The sequence below is a fragment of the Panthera tigris genome, chromosome B3 (assembly GCF_018350195.1).
Source record: "Panthera tigris isolate Pti1 chromosome B3, P.tigris_Pti1_mat1.1, whole genome shotgun sequence".
Taxonomy (NCBI): domain Eukaryota; kingdom Metazoa; phylum Chordata; class Mammalia; order Carnivora; family Felidae; genus Panthera; species Panthera tigris.
Genome location: NC_056665.1, coordinates 17,227,104 through 17,248,622, shown reverse-complemented (window position 1 = coordinate 17,248,622; position 21,519 = coordinate 17,227,104). Strand labels below are relative to the sequence as shown.

At 44.7% G+C, this 21,519-nt stretch overlaps 1 protein-coding gene across 4 annotated transcripts in view; it reads left to right on the top strand.

Annotated features, from left to right (window-relative positions):
- The window catches only part of IGF1R (insulin like growth factor 1 receptor), a 299,971-nt gene that overhangs the window by 224,542 nt on the left and 53,910 nt on the right, over window positions 1–21,519 (top strand). For all 4 annotated transcript variants that reach the window (XM_042988145.1, XM_042988146.1, XM_042988147.1 and 1 more), the window contains 3 exons: window positions 8,585–8,897; window positions 13,056–13,204; window positions 15,324–15,468. In XM_042988145.1, coding sequence (XP_042844079.1) covers window positions 8,585–8,897; window positions 13,056–13,204; window positions 15,324–15,468 — 607 coding nt within the window. The remainder of the gene's footprint in view (window positions 1–8,584; window positions 8,898–13,055; window positions 13,205–15,323; window positions 15,469–21,519) is intronic.

The following is a 21,519-nucleotide window of genomic DNA, read 5'->3' as shown; positions in this document are numbered from 1 at the left end:
TGTTCTCCCATACCTCCTGGCTTACCTTGTGTACTGGACAGTGAGGTCTAGTCTTGGAGCTCAACTATTTTCTATTTCTTACTTCTTTAAGCCTTGATTATATGTGTTTATGAGCTGACCTAGAGGAAGGCATGGAACTTTTTTTTTTCCCCTTCCTCCTCCATGACCACGTTTTCAGTCTTGCTGAGACATATTAACTGGTGAAGGAAATGGAAGTCTGGTTATCTAATTTCATGAGTTACACTTATTTGGGTGACGTGGGTTCTGCGGGTCACTGAGTCTCCCTGGGTCTTACTGGTCGGGCTTCCTGACAGCACAGTCATTTATATATAGTTGCATTTGCCCCACAGAATGTGTGCTAACTCAGTGCCCTCCATGATGGGAGCTGTTACTTCAGTATTGCAACTTAGCAGTGACATTTAATGGTACATCTGACAGGGTTCAGCCTTGCAAATTTGTGCTGGAAAAAATGTCCTTGAGGGTTCTATTTGCTATAATTCAATAAACAAAGAAGGCTTCGTGGGGACATGTTATCTCCGTAATATCACCTGGATGCTTGTCCCTTTTCCAGAGTGTCATGTTTCGTGGGTGTTGTCCTTCCTTCCTTCTGATGACATGGTGTACCTCAGGGAGGAGAAAAAGGTGCTGGGGCTTGGGATTTTTTTTCATGATGGATGCATGCTTAAAAAGAAAAGTGGCATAAGAACCATATCCTAGCTCTTTCCTTTTAGATGACACAGACTGGCTGAAACATAGTCCCGCCATGGAACAGAGTGGGTGAAGAGGCTACCACCAACAGTCTGACAGATCTAGGTTTGAAGCCCAGCTTTACAGCCTAACAATTATTAAATTGTACATGAACAGCCCTGGACGGTGATTACATCTCTGTGCCTCCATTTGGTCATCTACCCATGAGGATAATGATACTGACCCCATGTGATTATTAGGAAGATTAAATTAATGTATACAAGGTACTAGGTGTGTATTGTCAGGCCTGTGAAAATGCTCAGTGAAGGTCAACTTTATGTTAACAGAGAGTCCTGTATTTAGACCAAAATTGCATCCATATAAGAGAGACTCAAACAGGTATTTTTGATCTGAAAAAGAAGACAGGAGTTTTAGGCAAATAGTAGCTCAGAATGAGCTATCTCAGCACAATAATGATAGTTATTTCGGAGTTGCAGTGATCACCCCAAGCATACTGCCTTGGTCACAGAAGACCACCATTGGTCTTCTAGTCCCCTGGCATTCCACACTGTCCCATCTACTACCGCCGTGTTAAGAGTAGGTTTGGGGGCAGGTGTTGAGAAGCAGTGGTACTCATGTATGTTACATGAGCTGTGACTGAGTAAAGCATTCAGAGGGAGGCCAGGATCACCGTGTTGGAATTTGGAGCCTGAGTATTTGAAAGTCTGACCTGTAAAGAAGAAAGCCTGTGCTTACCCTGAGTATCAGACACCCATTGGGGTCTGGGGAGAGTGCCAAGGAGGAGGAAAATGCACGCTCATTGGGTGTAAAGAAGAACTTAATCAAGGTTGGTGCTGTCTGGCCGTTGGAGTAGCACTTTCTCTAAGGTGAAGAACCCCCTAGACATTTGCAGAGAAGTGTCTGAGACAGGCATGGATGAATGACCTCTAAACTCCCTTTCAGCTCTAAGGCTCTGTGCTTGGATGAAAGGGGTGAACGTGACCACAGTACTTGTCACTTCTGAACTGGAGACAGATCTAATGGCCCTAGAAGCTTCTTGCACAAGGCTGCCTGCTGTTGCATGCCCCAGAGTGGACCCTTTAGATGGAGTGGAAGGTGCAAGAAGACAGTTAACAGGGAGGGAGTAGTAAGGAGAAGTATGTAACTTCTTCCCCCCCCCTTACAAACCTCCGTATCTCAGAAAGTTCGTATGTTAACACAAGGATGCTTTGTCCAGGGGCCTTCCTGTTAGGAAAAAAGTGGACTCCAAACTGGGTCTTGAAAACCGCTTCAGATTGCAAAGAGGAACTCCTTGGTACACATTTGGGAGAAAATGAGGCTCACTGTGTTGACAGGTTCAGAAAGAACCTTCAGTGGACACACCGAATGCTCTTGGATCCAACAGAGAAGACCGAGTATCTTCAGGAATCTAACCTGAATGCAATCAGTTTTCTCTAGTACAGGAGGAGGTTTCTTTTGGCCTTAAGAGAAACATTGTTGCAAATGTGACTTTCTATGGGGAACGTTTTAAGATACCGGTTGCCAGGTGAACTTTCTTTTGCCAGGGGTAACTGATTTGGCTTATACGACAGTCTTCCAGGCAGAAGCTTGTCTGCCAGTTGTTTTAAGCTCTGCTTGGGATTTCAAGGCAGTGGTTCTCCAGAGTTTTCCATTAGCCAGTTCTCAGGATGTCAAGAAACTTGATAGGTAGATTCTTCTTGTCTTCCTTTTGAGGAAATTGTGCTTTACTATAAATATGTGCCATACACACACACACACACACACACACACACACACACACACACACAGGTATGTGTGTAGCTCATACATAGTTGTACCAGCTGTATTTTCCATTTATTTCATGGCTTCTAAGCATTTTCCCATAAGCCTGCTTTTGACGCTAGCTGACTTGTTTAGAGAGCCCAGCCTAATACACTGGGATAAAATGTAGCAGCTCTCCCTGAGCCAGGGAAGCCTTGATGTTCCTCACACTCTGCTCCCATTGATGGAGGTCTTTGCTTGGGGTGACGGGTGGGGAGGAGTATGCATGAGGATAAAAGGGAGGACAGATTGAAGATTATTTTACAGTGTGAGAGCATCTGGCATACACCAAGCAACACATCCCAAACTGAACTGATCTTTCTCTGTCCCTCCGAAAACAAAAGCTCGCCACACTTCCCACATTCTCCAGATGTATCTTCAAGCTGCCTGCTCTCCCCATCCGCATCACTGCCTCTTTGATCTGGACCACTGTCACGGCGCACGGTGATGGCAACTGTGACTCCGTGGGTCACCCGTCCTTTCTGTTTTCCATATAGCAGCCAGAGTGATCCTTCTAAAATGTACATCTGCTCATGTGACGCCCAGCTTAGAATCCTTAAATAGCATCCTTTTCCTCTTTAAGAGTAGTCCAAACTCCTACTTGTGGGTTAAAAGGCCCTTCTCACCTCTAACTTGGGTCTCACCATCTTTCCTCTCTGTCTCCTGTACCCCTGCAGTCCCCAAAGCCTTGGTCAGTCACACATTCTTCCTGAGTCTGGTTCTCCTGGCCTGCGTTCCCCATCAGTTCTGCCAGCACCCCCATGCACCTGCTAGCTCCTGCTGGCTTTTCAAGCTCCTGGCAGTCCCTTCTCCTGTAAAGCTCTCCTCACTGGTCCCTTGCTTGCCTCTCTTGGTACTCCCACTGCCTGTCCTCAGGGTGGGGAGCCCCAGGAGGGCTGGCTGTCCTGTGCTTGTGTGTCTATAGGACCTAGCCTAGGGCCTGGCTCCTAAGGCTGATATTTAACAGTCCAAAGGAGCCTTTCTCATCCCCTCACCTGTGGCTGAGTGCTCCCTGGAGGACAATGCCGACAGCCTTGAATGGATTTGGGCATTCAGCTCACCCAGCTGGCGTCCCTCCCCTCCCCCTGCTCACGATTCTATCTGATGGAGTCAACTCCTCCCCTAGCAGGACGAGAAAACCATAAAATTTCTCTTGCCCCTGCATGTCCCTTATGCACTTTGGAAATTAAAGTGCATTTTCCTGGAGTTAGCCGTGGTTCACCTTTATGCATAAGGATGCATGTCAGTCAGGAAAGGCATGTGTCACAGAGGGTAACCCAGAAATAATTAAGATGTCTCAAAACTAGCCTGTGTTTTGACTCAGAAGTTTGACCTCACTCGAACATCCATGAACTATTTCTATTCTTTGTCACAATTTTATCCCAAATAATTTCCAAAATGGCCCCCTTTCAATTTTTTGTTCCGTGAGAAGAGGTTGAGTTCTCCACCTTCAGTTCCAACCGAACACTTCATAATCGGTTTTAAAATGGCTTCTCTTTGGTAAAGATTGTTAAGGAACTGACTGGCAAGAACAAAAACAAATGTAAAAAACAAAAACAAAAACAAAACACTAAAAACTAGAAGGAACTTAATAAGTACAAGGACACCGGTGAGGGAAGAAGTTAAAGGCTGATATGTGACTTATTTGCTGCCCCCCAAAATGAAGGGAATGAGCTTTTAAATGCAACACCTCATTTTTGTGTGGCCGTGACCCCAAATTAATCCTTTTAGTGGTTGGTGTGGGACATGTCGTTAGTTTTTCCAGCAGTTTAGATAGGCTTTTGTTTTTATTGTTGGTCATTCTGAGAATCCCAATGAATAGAAGGATCTCGTGGGCAAAATAAATTTGCTTTTCTCCCTGTGTGTTTGTTAGTTTATAGCAGCTTCCATTTTCCTCTTATTTTGAAAAGCTGAAATGCCTTTTAATCATGTTAGGTGTCCTCCTATTCATGAAAGCCAGGGAAGAGGCTCTCTTCTTTTTCTTCTACAGCTCCGTAATTGGAAATTTGGTAACTGTACTAAATTTTAAGTTTTGGCATTTGTGTGGAGCAGCCATCCATCTGCTGGCGAGACGCACTGCCCAGGGCTTTTCAAGAAATCCCTTAATAGTCCTAAACACTAATAATATTTATATACATTGAGAAGAGACAAAATTTACAGCAGGCTTCTGGGGCTGACTCCAGGACTCTCTAATCCTGAACTTCCTGAGTGTTCTCCTGCCTCCCAGAATCCTCTGATTGTGCTGCTGGGGGAACACCAGCTTCCGTCTCTGGAGCAGCCTCTTATTTAGAGTTTGTCCTCCAGAAAACAAGTGACCTCTCCTTTCTCCTCTGTCCCCGTCACACCCCGTTTTTATTCCCCTAGAGTATTCAATATGTGGCGTGCAGTTTAGATCATGTAACACAAAGGAACCCCTTGATTTGTGATCCCTTTAAGAGGAATTGTTCTGCCTATAAATAACATGATTTTACCTAATTTAAGCTTTTCTGAAATTCCTTCTGAAGTAGCTCCCGTCGCTGAAACAAAACCCTAATTCCCCAGCCTGTGTGCTGCTTGTGGCAAGAACTGACTGACCGTGCCGCTCCATGTAATGCACTCCTTTGAAGGGTCTCGGTGGACCACTGCCCAGAGATGCTATTTCCACTGGAATGGGGAATGGAATGCAAAATAAAGCTGCAGATACTTTGTCAGGGTTTTTCTTTCTTTCTTTCTCATACTGGAAATGCGCAACATTTGCATTTGGGTATAACTGATTACCAGCCGGTGCACGGGGATATTTTTTCATTGTTTTAAATGCTCTTGAGTTTTTAATACTATTTACTGTGAACGTCTGCTACTTATGATTTTACGTAGCATTTTATTTAAATCATAAGCGAGGGAAAGGGGGTTTCGCAAGCAGATACTGGTCCCAGTTTCTGGGACTCAGGGGGTTTTTTATGTTTATTTTTGAGAGCGGGGGGTGGGGAGGGGGACAGAGGATCCTAAGTGGGCTCCAAGTTGACAGCAGTGAGCCCAACGTGAGGTTCGAACTCACAACCCGGGAGATCATTACCTGAGCTGAAGTCAGATGCTCAACCGACAGCCACCCGGGTGCCCTTCATCTGTGTTATTCTTTATTCTCATCCTTATCATGTTTCATCTTGCAGCTCTAGCCTCAGTACCTCTTCAAAACCTTCCCTGGTTCCCAGGGCATGCCATGCACCTCCATTCGCCCTGTACTCAGCTGCCATATTGTCCATTCCTTGAGGGCAACATCTGACACACAGGTGCAGCACGTTGCTAAATGAACACTTGCTAAACAGGTAGATAACTAAAGGATAAATGGCCTTCTGTTCCTGTTACTAGTTTAAAAAACCTGAACCAAAGATGCACAGTTTGTTTGTTCTTTAGATCTTGAGCCTTGAGGTTACCTCCATAATGGATATATTTGAAATTAAATAGTCTTTTAATCTATTTTATTATTAGATATGTTCATGTGTGAGAGCTGATGGTAGAACCTGTGTGTGTGCACGTATGCATGCACATGTCTGTGTGCATTTACTACAGATATGCAAGGCTTATAAATTCAAATTAGTGTTACCCTCTTCAAGATGGTCTCCTTGGTAGACAATATTTGTATCTCAACATTTTAGGAACTCCTGTCTATAATACATACTTTGTTGGTGTGCTTAGAGATAGTTACTTCTCGTTATTTGTTGGGTAGCTTAGTTTTTAGAAATAGCCAGAAGTCATTGAGGCAATCCTGGTAAACAAAAATGACATAAACCAACAAGAATGGTTGTCTTCTTTGCTTGTAAGTAGCTCTGAAGGTGTGCATCTCAGTTGGGATTTTTTCAGTTGGATCTAACGAATAGCAGGCACATAAATAAGATAAAAGTTTACTTCTCTCTCATCTAGAGAAGTCTAGAGGTAAGCAGTCCACGGTTATGAGGGACCAAGATCATTTTATCTTGTTCTACCTTCTTAATGGCCTACCTCATGGTCCAAGATGGCTGCTTGAGCTTGATGCATTGATCCTACATTCCAGCCAGCAAGGAGGGAGGGCATGCTCACTCTGTTTTAAGGAATCTTCCAGTAAGTTCTAGCCAAAAGGTTTTCTTACATCTCACTGACTAGGACATATGTCACTTCTAGCTACAGGAGAGGCTAGGAGAGGTAATATCTAGATATATTTTGGGGGCAACATGCCCAATTAAAAACTCAAGGTTCTATTACCAAAATAGATGAAAAGAATAGATAACGGAAGGCAACTTACCGTCTCTGCCAAAAGATGATTTCAAAGGAGACGCTTGCAAAATTATTTTAAGAAGCTCAACAGTATCCTGAGAATTTGTCCGTTTTCTTCAGAGGTGACAGTTTTTATTTGAATGTCCAAGTTCTGATGTCCATTTTTAAATTCACCTATTTGCAGTAAGATAGGAACTCTTGGATGCAACTGGTAGGGTGTAAATTGGCACAAACTTTCCAGAGCATAGTTTGACTTGGCGAGGTCAGTTCTGGAAATTGATCCTAAGGAAATAATTAAGGATTCTCATGAAGATTGCAGTGTTCATTGTAATAATATTGGGATGTAAACAGAATGTTGGGAGTAAACAGAATGTCTCATAGTAGGAGACAGGTTATAACCTACACTATACTGTGAGATGCAATGCAGGTGTTAAGTGATTACGGAATCCATGGTATATTATGGCAAAAAATGGTTTCAGAATGGTTTGTTCTTTTTTTGTAGATATTTATATGTACATGCACATGCGTAGGAAGGGACCTGGGAGGGGCGTGGGGGCGTTCTACATGAAGGTATTAATAAAGGGGGCATTTGAGGCAAATGGACTAGATCTCCTATATATTTTCATTTCTTAATTGTGATCTCTGATACTATTTTGAGTATATATTTTGATTATAAGGAAAAACAATAGAATCTTCACTAAGTAATATATGTCAGAGTCAATAATATACATATTTAAATAATTTTGTGTTGTTTCTCAGCTCAAGAAAAAGTAGGAGACATCTAATACAAACCAGATTTCATATTTTTGTTGATTTATATTTTATCTGCCAGTGAGGCTAACAGCCCCATGGAGTGTGATCATTACAGCATTGTTATGGAGACAAATGCTAGCTCATCTGCTTGGGACATGAATTGTGGATCTCTGGTTTTTAGGCACCGCTTTCACTTAAGTTGAGCAGAGGGGCTCAAAGGAGAATGTTTCTAATACGCTGTGAATCCTCCGGACTCAGAGACACTGCCCACCCACCCTTTTTTTTGTTGCTTTGTTTTGTTTTGTTTTTGTATTTGAGGAAAACAGTCCGCGCAGGGTCCTCTCAGTTATATAATAGGTTAAGATACGGGAGTAAGTTAATACCATCATTTTTTGGAATCAGACCTTTGATATCCAAGCAGACACAAACTTCTCTAAAGCCATTTTGTAAACCTGAATAGTATGGTCTTTACTATATTCTAGGTTAATCATTTTTAAAGTAAATGATTTTTTAAACGATTTTAAGATACTCTTAATATCATAAATAATAAAATAATCTTTGAAATAACTATTTCTGCACACGGAGGCTTTTTAAGATATTCAAGGCATACATTCAAAATGCAGAATGAACAGCGCATAATGCTTTTTAAAGGAATAATACACCGTATTGTTCCCATAGGGCTACCACATTATCACATTGGCCTGGGGCAAACTTCTAATGTGGATGTTACTACCCTCATTTTATAGATGAGAAAAGAGAGAGGGTCAAGGTCAGAGAAGCTAATGACTCATCAGGAACAAACGGGAGCAAATAGGAGAGGCTGGACTTTAAACCTGGTCTCCTGACTCCAAATACAGAGTATATTCTCCCTGCCTTGATGAAAGTGTGATTAGGGTCTGTAATACTGTCATTGCGAGTCAGTGGGGACTGCAGAGCGGGGTGGTCGGGTAGGTGGGTGGGTGGTAGGTTGTCGGTCACTGGAGAGATCCGGTGGGGATGGGGGGGGGGGGGAGGGGCCGGCCACCATGCAGGCCAGGCCCGGAGGAGGCTGTCCAGCCCCTGCCAGTCTCACACGCTGTCCCCTCCGCCCCCACAGTGTGCCCGAGCGCGTGCGGGAAGCGGGCGTGCACGGACAGCAACGAGTGCTGTCACCCCGAGTGCCTGGGCAGCTGCAGCGCGCCGGACAACGACACGGCCTGCGTGGCCTGCAGGCATTACTACTACGCCGGCGTCTGCGTGCCCACCTGCCCGCCCAACACCTACCGCTTTGAGGGCTGGCGCTGCGTGGACCGCGACTTCTGCGCCAACATCCCCAGCGCCGAGAGCAGCGACTCCGAGGGGTTCGTGATCCATGACGGCGAGTGCATGCAGGAGTGCCCCTCGGGGTTCATCCGGAATGGGAGTCAGAGGTCAGTCCCGCAGTCCCCGCTTTCCCACCCCCACCACCCCCCCACCCCCCCCCGGGGAGCAGGGAGGTTTGCGCTGCCCTTGTTCCATCTGGGCGGTGGGAACCCCGGGAGGTTAAGAGCGATGGGTCCACTTGAGAGGACAGGCGTAACTGACATTTTGTAGGAGATTCTAAGAGCAGTTGGACAATAATAGTAATAATAATGATAAATATAATAATAATAATAATAATAAAATAATAATAATAATAATAATAATAATAATAATAATAAATGGCTTGCATTTGTTGTGGAAGTGTACTACCTGGCCATTTGAAATTAAGTACCTGACTTGCTGGCCTAGGTACGGCCTGGAGGTCACTCTCTCCCCTCCTGCACTTGCCAGGCTACCATCCAGGCTGTGCTGGGGTGTGGGGGAGACCTGGGAGGGCTATAGACTTAGGATGGCCCTGCCCCACTTCCTGCCACCCGGCACAGGCCCAGTGAAGTCTTTGGGAGCACAGGCGGAAAGCCAAGCCGAGCCAAGCATCCCTGGGGCAGCCTGCAGGCCCAAAAGTCCGATAACACAAGCTCCATCCTGTGCCCATGCTAGCAGCACCAGACTAACCGGCAGCTTATAAAGTAACCTGTTGTCCGTCAGCACCTGCTCCTCTCGCTCGCTGGCTTCCTCCACCGTCACCTTCCCTCGTTTTTTGTCCGTCTCTCTCGTTTTCCTTCCTGAACGTGGGGACTTCACTTGGGAAGCAAAGAAGTTGTCCACAGCAGAGACCATCCCCCTCGTGCATGCCCACCGGGCTTCCGTAAATTTGTTGTTGGCTTATGTTTTTCAAAAAGCAATAATAGCATTGTTGTAAAATAGGGAACTATAGCCCTGGAATCAAAAGAAGACTAGGGATATGGGGTTGTTCTTCCCTCCTGTTAGAGCAGAGGACTTTTAGGGAAGAATAGTTCAGTTGCAGTGGGCCAAATGCTTCCTTCATGATTAGCTTAGCACCAGGAGACCCTTATGTGCCTGGGTTCTGTAGCAATCTTCTGCAAGTAAAAAATACTATTAGAAAAGTAAACACTAATTTTGAATGTGCAACTCACCTGCTTTTTGCTGCAGTCTATTTCTGGTAACTGCACCAAGCAGTTTTATTTATTTATTTTGAGAGAGAGAGAGCACCCATGCACAAGCTGGTGGGGGTGGGGGTGGTTGGGGGCGCGGGCCAAGAGAGGAAGAATCCCAGAAGGCTCCGTGCTATCACTGCAGAACCAGACACGGGGCTCGAACCCATGAACCGTGAGCTCAGGATGGGAGCCTAAACGAAGAGTTGAACACTTAACCCGCTGAGCCACCCAGGCACCCCTCAAGCAAGTCTTTCAAAAGGGGATTGTGTATTCCAGTGTAATATTTGGAGATGTGGCTTATACCCTAGGCTTAATTTCAAAACAAAGCTAGAACTGACATTATTTCATAATATTAGACATAGAACAGCTTTTCACCTGTTATAATGGCTTTAACTAAAAGATAGTGTGCCAGGGACTCACAATGAGCTCTAAAGTATACACGTTCCACCCAGAATTAAGTCTACCACATTTCAGTCCCCTTTTATTGGCAGACTTAGAACTTAGGAGGGCTTTCCCAGTGCCCTGGGCAATGCCTGGAACCCACATGAGGCGCAGCTATGCTTCCTCCGTGGGAGTGGGAATGGAGATAGGGCAGCTGGTGCAAGAACTGGGGGTGCTACCATCTTTGTCCTCGGGGTACCCCGTCCTGCAATGTAGTGCGCCAGAAGGAAGGGAGTGCTAAGCATTTCAACAGTGTTGTTTCTCCCACTGCAGTGCGTTTTCAAAGAATCGAGCTGTTATTTTCCCTACCAGCCCTTATAGTCTGTTCAGAGCTACAGATATACCTCTTCTATTTTAAGATAAAACACCGTCAAGAAAGAATAAATACCCCTCTCAGCCTTTAAGGCCTATTTGACACTGAGTTTAAAATATTTATTAATGCTGTTTATACCCCCTCCGTACCAGAATGGATTCAAGGAAGCTTAATCTATAAACATGTAATCAGAGCACTTCCTTGGAAAAACATTTTTAAAGTGCTAGATGATTCCTAGACAGTTTAGCAAAGGTGTTTGGTTCAGAAATTGCTATTTGAATAAAACGTCAGGGAAAACTAAACATACACTTAACACGCGACCCTAGAAGTTATACTACTGGACATTCATCCCAGAGAAATGAAAACATACGTCCACAGAACAACAGGTGCACAGTTGTTCATAGCAGTTTCATTTGTAATAGCCAAAGACTGAAAACAACTTAGATGTTCCACAGTAGGTAAATGGTTAAGCACGCTGTGTTACATGCATACCATGGAGGAATAATTCAGCAATATAAGGGAGCAGAGTGTTGAAATACACAACAACTCGGAAAGATCTCAAGGACGTTATGCTGTGTGTCAAAAGGTCTCATACTATGCCAGAGACTCATATGCCAGTCTCAAAAGGTCACATACTGTGTAACTCCATTTATATAACAGTCTCAAAAATGACAAAATTCCCGTGTTGGAGAACAGATCGGTGGTCACCAGGAAGGAGTTAGGGAAATGAGGACAGGGTGGCTGTATGGGAGAGCTTCGTGAGGTACGTCTGTAACTTGACTGCATGAAGATCACACAAGAGATAAGATGACACACACAGAATTATAGGTACATTGTAGCAGTGTTAATTACCTGGTTTTGCTATTGCATTATTATTATAGAAGATGTAACCTTTAGATGATGAAAGTAGGTGAGGGGTCCAGGAGACCTTTCTGTACTCTATAACTTTCTGTGAATCTGTAATTATTTCAAGGAAAAAAAAAAGGTTTTTGAAAGGGAGGGTGGGTGTATTATGTGGTGTGTAGGTGAGTTAGAAGTAATAAACGACCAACAAAAAGTGCTGAAGGGAAGCTACTACCCACGGTAGAAGTAAGAATGTTGTGTGTGATGTTACAGGAGAGAGAAATCTGCCTTTCTGGGCTTGGCCCAGCTCCTTGGGAAACGTTGCCTGGCATTCTCCTGACATGAAATGGGAAAAGAACAGGGAAATTTTGTTTACCTATGAGCTTATAAACAAAACAAACTCCTGCGCCATTGCCTTAGATATGCAGGAAAGTTCCATTAAAAAAAAAAAAAAAAAAGACTTTCATGAGAAGAGAGTTACAACTGCTTTCTTGAATGTTTTTTACTTACCTTCATGAAGTTGAAAAGACCATTCAAGAACAACACTGGAAATACACCTGGCTCATCAGTTCACCATTCTGTTTATTACACACATGTTCCATAAGGTTGTACCTTTTATTTTGTTTGGAAATCAACCCACTTTGATCCCGGGTCTGTGGTTCAGCAACCTGATGAGCATTTTGTCCTCTGTTTCTTAAACAACCGTAGGTGATCAGGAGAAGTGCCAGTCTCACTCACTGATCCCTGAATCTTGGTGGTTAGCAGGATGTTTGGGATAGCGTTTGAAACAGGAGTTCATTACAAAGTAGTGCAAGTTCCTCGCTTTCATTGCGTGTACAGTGGAGAAAACCACCCAGATCCATTTATAAGTTGCTGCAAAACACCGTCCAGACATAATTTCATTTGTGCTTTAGCAAGAAAATGATGGATCTGTGCTATTCCACATGCCTTTGGGAATCCCTCACTGGGTTTGGTTGGGAGGCGGGCCTCGAGAGTTAGTATCCCCTTTGTGGCGGAGACACCGCTGGCCCTGTGCTCTCCCTGTGCAGTCTCCCAGGCTGTGCCAGGGAAGGCCACAACATCGGAGAGCGGCCCCATTTTCCACAGGAGCCACCAGCGAATGTGTCCTTTCTTCCAGGCTGTTTTCTCCCACATGGAACCAGCTGGCTCCCCAGCCGATAGGATGCCTCAAGGGTGCACCACATATTTTGTCTGGAAACAAGAGGCACACTTTTCCTTTGTAGGCACTTTCTCCTTTTGGTTGCAACTTGAGTGGCTTATCCTGGGTGGCTTAGGGATGAGATGTGGCGTGCTCACTTACGTGCTTCAGAACCGTTGCATTTTGTAACATGTGCCGCAAAAACAACCAGAATAAAAGCGTACCTTCATGATTTTTTTTTTTTAATGCACGGAGCCTGACTCAGTTCTCTTGGTTGATTCTTTATCTTCAACAGCATGTACTGCATCCCTTGTGAAGGTCCTTGCCCCAAGGTCTGCGAGGAGGAGAAGAAAACAAAGACCATTGATTCTGTTACCTCTGCTCAAATGCTCCAAGGATGCACCATCTTCAAGGGCAATCTGCTCATTAATATCCGCCGAGGCAGTAAGTATTCCATCCCCCCGGAAGAGATGGCTGGATCCCTTGGTTTCCTTTTGTTGCTGTCTTTCCTTCCCATCCGTGCCTCACAACTGCAGTACGGGCCTAGAAAAACAACATGGTGTATAAGCCTCGTGCCCAACACCTGTTTTTTGAGTTTCCCTTCAAGATAAAAAAACAGATTGAAAGGCAGTCTGTTTTTTAGTCGTGGGCTCAGTGTCGATTCGCGCTGTGGGTCGCCACTCGTCTTTCTGTTAGTCCCATCGCCCCTGCAGGAGATGCAGGTCCCAACACACACAAGCCCCAGAAGAGGCTGGTAGACCAAAGGTATGACCCTGCAGCCTGCAGCTGGAGCGAGATCACGTGGCTCCAAGTCCAAAGAGTTTTGGTTACTTGAATGTATTGAGGAGACTGAGCAAAGAGAAGAGTTTAATGATACCACTTTGAAATTTTATTGAGTCCAAAGAGTGGTTAATCTCCTAATTTACTTTGGAGAGCCGGAAAAAAAAAAAATACAAGTGCATGTCATCAAAGCTTCAGTCTTCACCCCTGTAAGATTGCCATCATTTGGAGTAGATGGCATTCCTGGTAATTGCATGTGTGCAGAAGCATTACTCATGGACTTATTCTGTGATATTTTCGTTTCTGATCTTCAGCTGACAACAGCTTCTAGCCTTAAATTCTCCATCACTGGGACCACTCAGTCAAGGTACTGATGATCGTTGCCTACACTAGAATAAAAGTAGTAAGAACACCTCGAGGTTCCCTAAATCCTTTTGGGGAGAAATCTTTACAGATGGAGAAAAAAAAAAAGACTGATTTATTTATTCTGTGAATTTACTTGTCCTTAATACTCTGTGTTCAGTGAGTGAGCGGAGCTCTTATAGTTTCAAGATGGCAGAGACATGTTTATGCTCAGTCCATTTGGAGTTTTTGAAACCCCTGATTTTTCATAACACTTTTGACACAACCACCACAGAGATAGCTTGGCATCTCTGGCTAGAATTTTCTTACCCTTAAGGTGCTTCTAAAGCTTTATTCCTTTTGCTCTTACTAGATTTCTTAATTTTTGAAAAGATGTCCTTATCCCTAGAACATATCCTTTAAGTACCAAACCTTCTTCTTCTTTTTTTTTTTTTAAATGTTCATATCAGGCATGCATCCCGCCCCACATTTAAAATTCAGGATCTTTTCCTTGAAATATCAACTGCAGGCAACTTCCTGTGTTTATAACAAGATTCCAGGAAATACACCATTGATACATTATGTTGTTTTCACATAGGTAGTAGTAGCAGCTCTTTCTCCAACTATTCTCTCGTTATGAAAAATCTTACATGTCGTTATAAAAACCCTCAGAAAAAAATTATGTGTGTGTTATAAAAAACCCTCAGAAAAAAAATCATGTGTGCGTTATAAACACACTCAGAAAAAAATCATACGTGTGCATTATAAAAAACACTTAAAAATCATGTGTTGTTATAAAAACGCTCAGAAAAAAATCATATGTGTGCATTATAAAAAACATTTAGAGAAAAATCATATGTGTGCATTATAAAAACAGAAGCACAGAAACGAATTTTTAAACATCACCAGCAGATAACCATCATTAACATTTTGGTGTGTTTTCTTCCAATCTTAGTAAGATGGACCCTTTAAATATAGATCCCTGTATCTTAGGAACTAGAAATGCAGCAAAGGCAGTTCCTAATGAGACCGAGAAAACGTTGTTTATTTAGTCATGCCCTTGTACTGTGGAGGCAGCACTGTCTGTTGACAGAGCGTATTAAAAGACATTCCCCAGATTTGTCAGCCTTCGCTAATTGGCAGTCTGGTATTTATGATTTTACATTCTGTTAATCAGCCCGGGAGCTATGGTACCCAGCCTTCTAGAGAGTCTCCTTCCCCTGACTCTTGTGGGGCCCTGTCCCAGGAGAGGTTGTTCAAAGTCAAGCCCAGGGAAGTACGTTTTTGACAGGGATGGCAAGTTCCTGCACCAGCGGCCTGAGCCTCTCAGTGGCACCACGACCTGCCACGGAATCGTTCTCCAAACACGTTTGTGGGAAGCCGAGTGTGGCATCCTCATGCTTCGCGAACGCTCGCTAACGCGGCCCCCCTCTTCGTGCAGATAACATTGCCTCGGAGCTGGAGAACTTCATGGGACTCATCGAGGTGGTGACAGGCTACGTGAAGATCCGCCATTCCCACGCCTTGGTCTCCTTGTCCTTCCTCAAAAACCTTCGCCAGATCTTAGGAGAGGAGCAGCTGGAGGGGTAAGTGCTCCGAATGTCATGAGCCGACATCCTCCTTTTACAAAAGAAGCAGCGTGCTTTTAAGACTCTGCGTTACTAAGGTGAGGGCCCTTTCTTGTTAGGAGGAAGCGAAGGTATTGCGGGTCCAACGCTACCTGCGTGATGGCCCATGTCCTCAGGTGGAGTCTCACAGACGCTTGACTCCATCCGTGGGATGTTGCTGTTTTGGAAAAGTGTGTTGTGACCCGTCGATCATGGGCTGCGTGTCTACAAGACAGGGGTGCTGATGGGGACCCTCTGTGCCAAAAGCAATAGAAATAGGTCTAAGGTGCTTAATCATCATTTGCATGACTCTTATCTACCTCAGGATGCTACACACTGTGGAAAACCATTCTGTCTTTTAAAATACAGTTGACCCTTGTCAACTTTTTGAACAATGTGGTTTGAATCACACGGGTCCCCTTATACACAGTTTTGTTTGGATAAATACAGTGCAGTACTGTAAATGTTATTTTCCTTATAATTTTTTAACTAACATCTTCCCCAGCTGACTCTGGTGTAGGGGCACAGCATATAACACATATAATATATGAAATATGTGTTAATCAATTGTTGATAGGACGACTTCTGGTCAACAGTAGACTATTAGTAGATAAGTGTGGGGAATGTCAAAAATTACATGTGCGTTGGTGGCTATGCAGAGTGCAGCACCCTAACCCCCACGTTGTTCACGGGTAAACTATATATGGGAATGTAAGCGATCTGGAGGAGTCTTGATAGTTCATTTTGTTACACAGAAATCATGAGTCACAAAATTGTTTTATCAATTAGCCTACAGGATTTATACTACTGGTAGAATTTTTTGCCTTCTGCAGAAGTATGCTTTGTGATCGGGGCTTTTAAACTAGCTGGAGGCTTTTCACTACCAGGTAAACAAGAGTTGATGTTTCTTGCTATGGTTTCTTTCTAGAAGTTAGCCTGCATGTACCTCTGCATACATACCTTTCTCTTCATACTCCCTTTCAATACAACTCTTGCCTGGCTTTAAGCTTTGCAATAAAAGGAGACATTCATTAAAGAGCGAATTCCTTCCAAAGAGAATTTGGGGAAATTATTTAGGAAAGAAAGAGGTGGGAAGGTCATGGGAAAGGTTGTCCTTGCTGATTTATCTGCCCCGACTAGATAGAGTTACCCCATAAGGGTTTCTTTATAGCCTCCCTGCTTTTCTCAGACTAACTCTTGGTCAGTCTTAAATTCTTAAAATTCCATCATCTGATACAGCTAAAGAGAGAGGGCAGCCCTTCATTCCATCCTGGAAAAGCACACTGTCCTCCCCACTGGGAACACTGATTCTCGAGGAAAAAAAAAAACTTTCTTTCTCCCCACAAATCCAAGAAGGCTGCCGCTATGCCCCACAGTGTCCCAAGTCACTTGTACATCAAGCTGGGGCTCTGCCATTTTGGGGTGCTGGCTACTTTTTGTTACATGAAATCTTAGAGTGAAGTTTAGCACAGCTCTTTTTCTCTCCAGGTTTGTGTTTCTGGGATCCCTCGTGTTGGTAAGCACTTTTCCTTTGGCAGGTCGGTATCAGCAACTTTTCCTGCTGCTTAAAGATACACGTTCCCCCCCTCCCCCAGGCTGACAAGTGATATACATAGAGATGAAAGCTGGGAGGAGAGTGTAATTTTTATTAGGAATGGTTATACGAGGGGATTACCTTTCAGTCGCGTGGCCACTGAAAAGTATGATGCCCTTAAAGCTGAGATACTTAGCTGAGAACTAAGACTGATTTTTATTTGTAGGGATGTAGATGACACATTTCTGACTACCTGAAGTTTGTATAGAACCTGAAGTCCCGGTGGGGGCTCTTTAAAGGATGCCTGTCATTGCTCAGGTGTTTGGGACTCCTCCAGGCTCCAGGATGCTTCAGGCCCCCGCCTGCTATTAACGTTTTCGATGACAAGGGAGGGCAGATGGGGCTGTGGGTTTTCACACCCCGCTGCTGATCAGTGGCCCTTGTAGGCTCCGAGGATGCTGGGCTTCCAGCCTTTAATTCCTATGTGCTGCTTCTTGGAGTCTGTCTGTCTGTCTCTTCCCCTCTCTCTCTCTCTCTAGAGAGACTACTACTTTAGAGAGAGAGAGAGAGAGAAACCATGAGCAGGGAGGAAGAGAGAGAGAATCTTAAGCAGACTCCTTGCTCAGCTCAGAGCCTGAGGCAGGGCTCGATCCCACAACCCCGAGACCCTGAACCAAAAATGAACAGTTGGGTGCTTAACTGACGTAGCCACCCGGGCGCTCCTTGGGGGTTCTCTCTTTAGCTGGGGTGCTTGAGACTCTTGCCTGTCTTGGTGGGAGTTGCGTTCTCTCATGGGCCTTCCCCACCCATGACCAAAAAAGGTTTAGGTCATCATCACTTGTGATGAATGCCCCTACAGCTCTTTGCACCAGGTGTGCCCACCAGCAACAACTCAATTCTTTGTTTTGCATCCTGAAACTTAGGAAGAGCGTTCGTTCCAGCCCTTCACCAGCTCTCCCCACGCCTGCAAGGAGGGAAGGGTCAGAGAGAGGCAGAGAAGAAAGGAATATGATAAAAATAAATACCAACAACAGTGCAGAAGCAGAACTTGCAAGGTGCTCCCAGGGAAGGGAAAGGAATGTGCCACGGGCATGAGAAAGAGGCAGATAATCTGATTACAAAGATCCCAGGGTGGCATTTGACATGGGCCTCAAAGTGTTTCCAGAAACACTCAGAAAGCAGAAGGTGAAGAGGGCAGTTCAGGATAGGGCAGCAACCGCAAAGGCGGCGAGTTGGGGCATCCTGGGACCTGTTTGGCAAATAATGCTGGAGAGGTAGGTGGTATTAAAATTACGTAAGGTGTTATGCACCCAGGCGTGGAGGTTATAATTTAGGTAAGCGATGGAATGTATCCTTTCGAGCCCGAGGAGAGTTAGCAGAGCGGCCTGGACATTTCGTTTCTGTGCGCCTTTGGTTTAAGCCAAGGTAATTTTTATCCCAGTGCTTTCCAAACTTTGCGACATGTTAGAATCCTCTTGGGTGGGGACAGGTAAAAGAAAAATCCCAGTAGCCCAAGTGGCACTCCCAGTGTGGTCAGGATGTTTGGGGGTGGGATCCAGGCGCCAATGATTTTCTTAAGAATCCGAGGTGATTTCACTGTGTAGCCACAATTGGATACCATTGCTGTGTCCTGTCATTTCTTCTCAACGTGTGCCTCCTCAAAGCACTTTGCCTCTTTTCCTAAATATTTTCTTGTCACACTACTGCCTTAAAGGACATTTTTCTTGAACTTCTGTAGCTGACAAGAACACTAATAAGTGCCACCATTTGGCTCAATGGAAGTTTCATAGCATTTTGTTTGGATGGAGAGCAGACAAGTCCATAGCACAGGGATCCTTCTATCTGAAGACCTTGGCTTTCCAGACTGGAAGTGAGATCTACCTCTGAGTCCCTTGCGCAACCCAGACCACGGAGTCAAGCGCAGAACATGAAGCTCAAGCATTTTACCTGGAGTGGAGCTCGAGTCTGTATTCCAAGCGAGCCGATTTTGTAATCTGATTTCCAGGGCGGCGAAAGATGTGGGCAGAATCACATCTGAACAGGCAGCAAGGTACTTGGCGGCTGGAAGAACAGGGCCCGACAGCATGAGGCAGTCATCAGTCTGTCCGCAAGCACTCAGACCTCCAGGTTTCCTCGAGGACGTGACTCAGGCTGCGTACTGTGATGTGTTTCTAGACTAATAGCCTTAGACATTGAGAAATCAAGGTTTTTCTGCTACTTAAGAAGGAAATGGGTCTTGTAATACACACGTGTAAGATTTATATAAAATGACTAATTTTTAAGCCCTGGAATAGAAAACAGAATATTTCTGCTATCTTGACAGTTCCTTCATTTGGACACCCTTATTTTTTTATGGCATCGGACAAATGAGGAGTTAGAATTTCAGATTCTTTGGTGCCCAAGGATTGTTGCTCCAAAAAGCATAAAAGCAGATGCAGGTAGCAGGGGATATAAGAATTGAAAACCTTGGGTGCCTTTAGGCATCTCTGTGCTCACTATCCTACCACTTGACTTTGCAAAACTTGGCGCTTCGTTCTGCCTTCCTGCAACTCTCAGATTAGGCTGCAACAGGGCTGTGGGGACTTTTAAAAATAAAGACTCAACCATATGACTCAGCAATTCCAGGCTCTACCCAGTATCTTCCCAAGAGAAATGAAAACGTGCCCACACAAGACCTGAATGTGAATGTTCCTAACAGGATTATTCATGATGGCCCACCCCCCACCTCAAAAAAAAACAAAAACAAAAACAAAAAAACACTGGAAACAGTCCACATGTCCATCAACAGATGAATGGATAAACTGTGGCACAATGGAATACTATTCAACAATAATATAACAACATGGGTAACCCTCAGAAACATTGAGCTAAGTGGGAAAAAAGCCAGACACAAAAGGCTGCACATTACGTGATTCCATTAGTTTCTACAAAAAACAAAACTGTGGAGACGGCAAGCAGATTGGTGAAGGCTGGGGGTAGGGGCAGAGACTGACCAGCGTTGGCAGGGAGGGAACTTTGACATCGTGGAAATATTCCGAAACTGCATTGTGGTGATGGTTGGACAGCTGTATAAATTTATGAAGCTCATGGCTCTGTACACTTATGATGGGTACAGTTTTTGGTAGGTAAATTCTACCTCAGTAAAGCTATTTAGAAAAAAAAGGGGAAACATGTTCTGAGTTTCTGTCTGGTGCCTAGTGGCACTTGAATATAAATGCCCGCCCTTGCTGAGCCCCCGAGGTTGGTGCAGATATCGGATTTGGGGGAGATTGGATGTGGTGTAAAGCCGCATCTGTGAAAAGGCCAAATCCTGTATCTGTTGCAGATTGCTAGGATGCTGGAGATGGTCCTCGTGTGCTGGATTCTGATGCCCCCTAGAGACAGCCGGAAAGAGTCTATGGTTTCTCCGAGAAATGAAAGGGAACGATCAGCTGTGTATTTGCAGATTTTTTTTTTTTTTCAATTTGTCAGTAAGGGCTGAAAGGCAGGAATATCCCTTCCACCCCCGTAGTTTGAACTCCTAGCCCTCAATCCCCTTTTTCCCAGCCTGGGAGAAGCCAAATAAGACACTGCTTAGAGTTGTTGCTTAGTGAGCGGTGGAGATGATGCTCAGACCCTGATGTTTGGATTCTCCAATGCAGTGCTCCAAACACTGGCCCTGGAGCTGTCTTTTGTGCACCATGCAGATTCCCAGCCCTTTCGCTTTCCTTTGCTTCCACATCCTTCCTGCCCTTCATCAGAGCAGGTGGGGAGGTGGTCGTTATTGGTTACTCAAGGAAGACAGCCCCAAGACTGGAGCCATGAATAAAACACCTGAGTGTCTAGTATATACTAGGTATTTAGAATATATCAATACAGTTAGGGGCGCCTGGGTGGCTCAGTTGAGTGTCCGACTTCGGCTCAGGTCATGATCTCACAGTCCGTGGGTTCGAGCCCCACGTTGGGCTCTGTGCTGACAGGTTGGAGCCTGGAGCCTGCTTCAGATTCCGTGCCTCCCTCTCTCTCTGCCCCTCTCCTGCTCGTTCTCTCGTTCTCTCGTTCTCTCTCTCTCTCTCTCTCTCTCTCTCTCTCTCTCTCAAAAATAAACATCACAGGGGCGCCTGGGTGGCTCAGTCGGTTGGGTGACCGACTTCGGCTCAGGTCACGATCTCACGTTCCGTGAGTTCGAGCCCCGCGTCGGGCTCTGGGCTGATGGCTCAGAGCCTGGAGCCTGCTTCCGGTTCTGTGTCTCCCTCTCTCTCTGCCCCTCCCCCATTCATGCTCTGTCTCTCTCTGTCTCAAAATAAATAAACGTTAAAAAAAATTTAAAAAAAAATAAAATTAAATTTAAAACAATAAACATTACAAAAGAATATAAATCAATACAGATAATATACAGGTATCCTCAAGGAAATGATGGATTGCTTGCAACCCACCTGAATTGGTCTACATTTTGTCTGATGGGGCCCACCCAAGTACAGAAACAAACATCTTTTGCCACACAAGGAGGGCTGGGA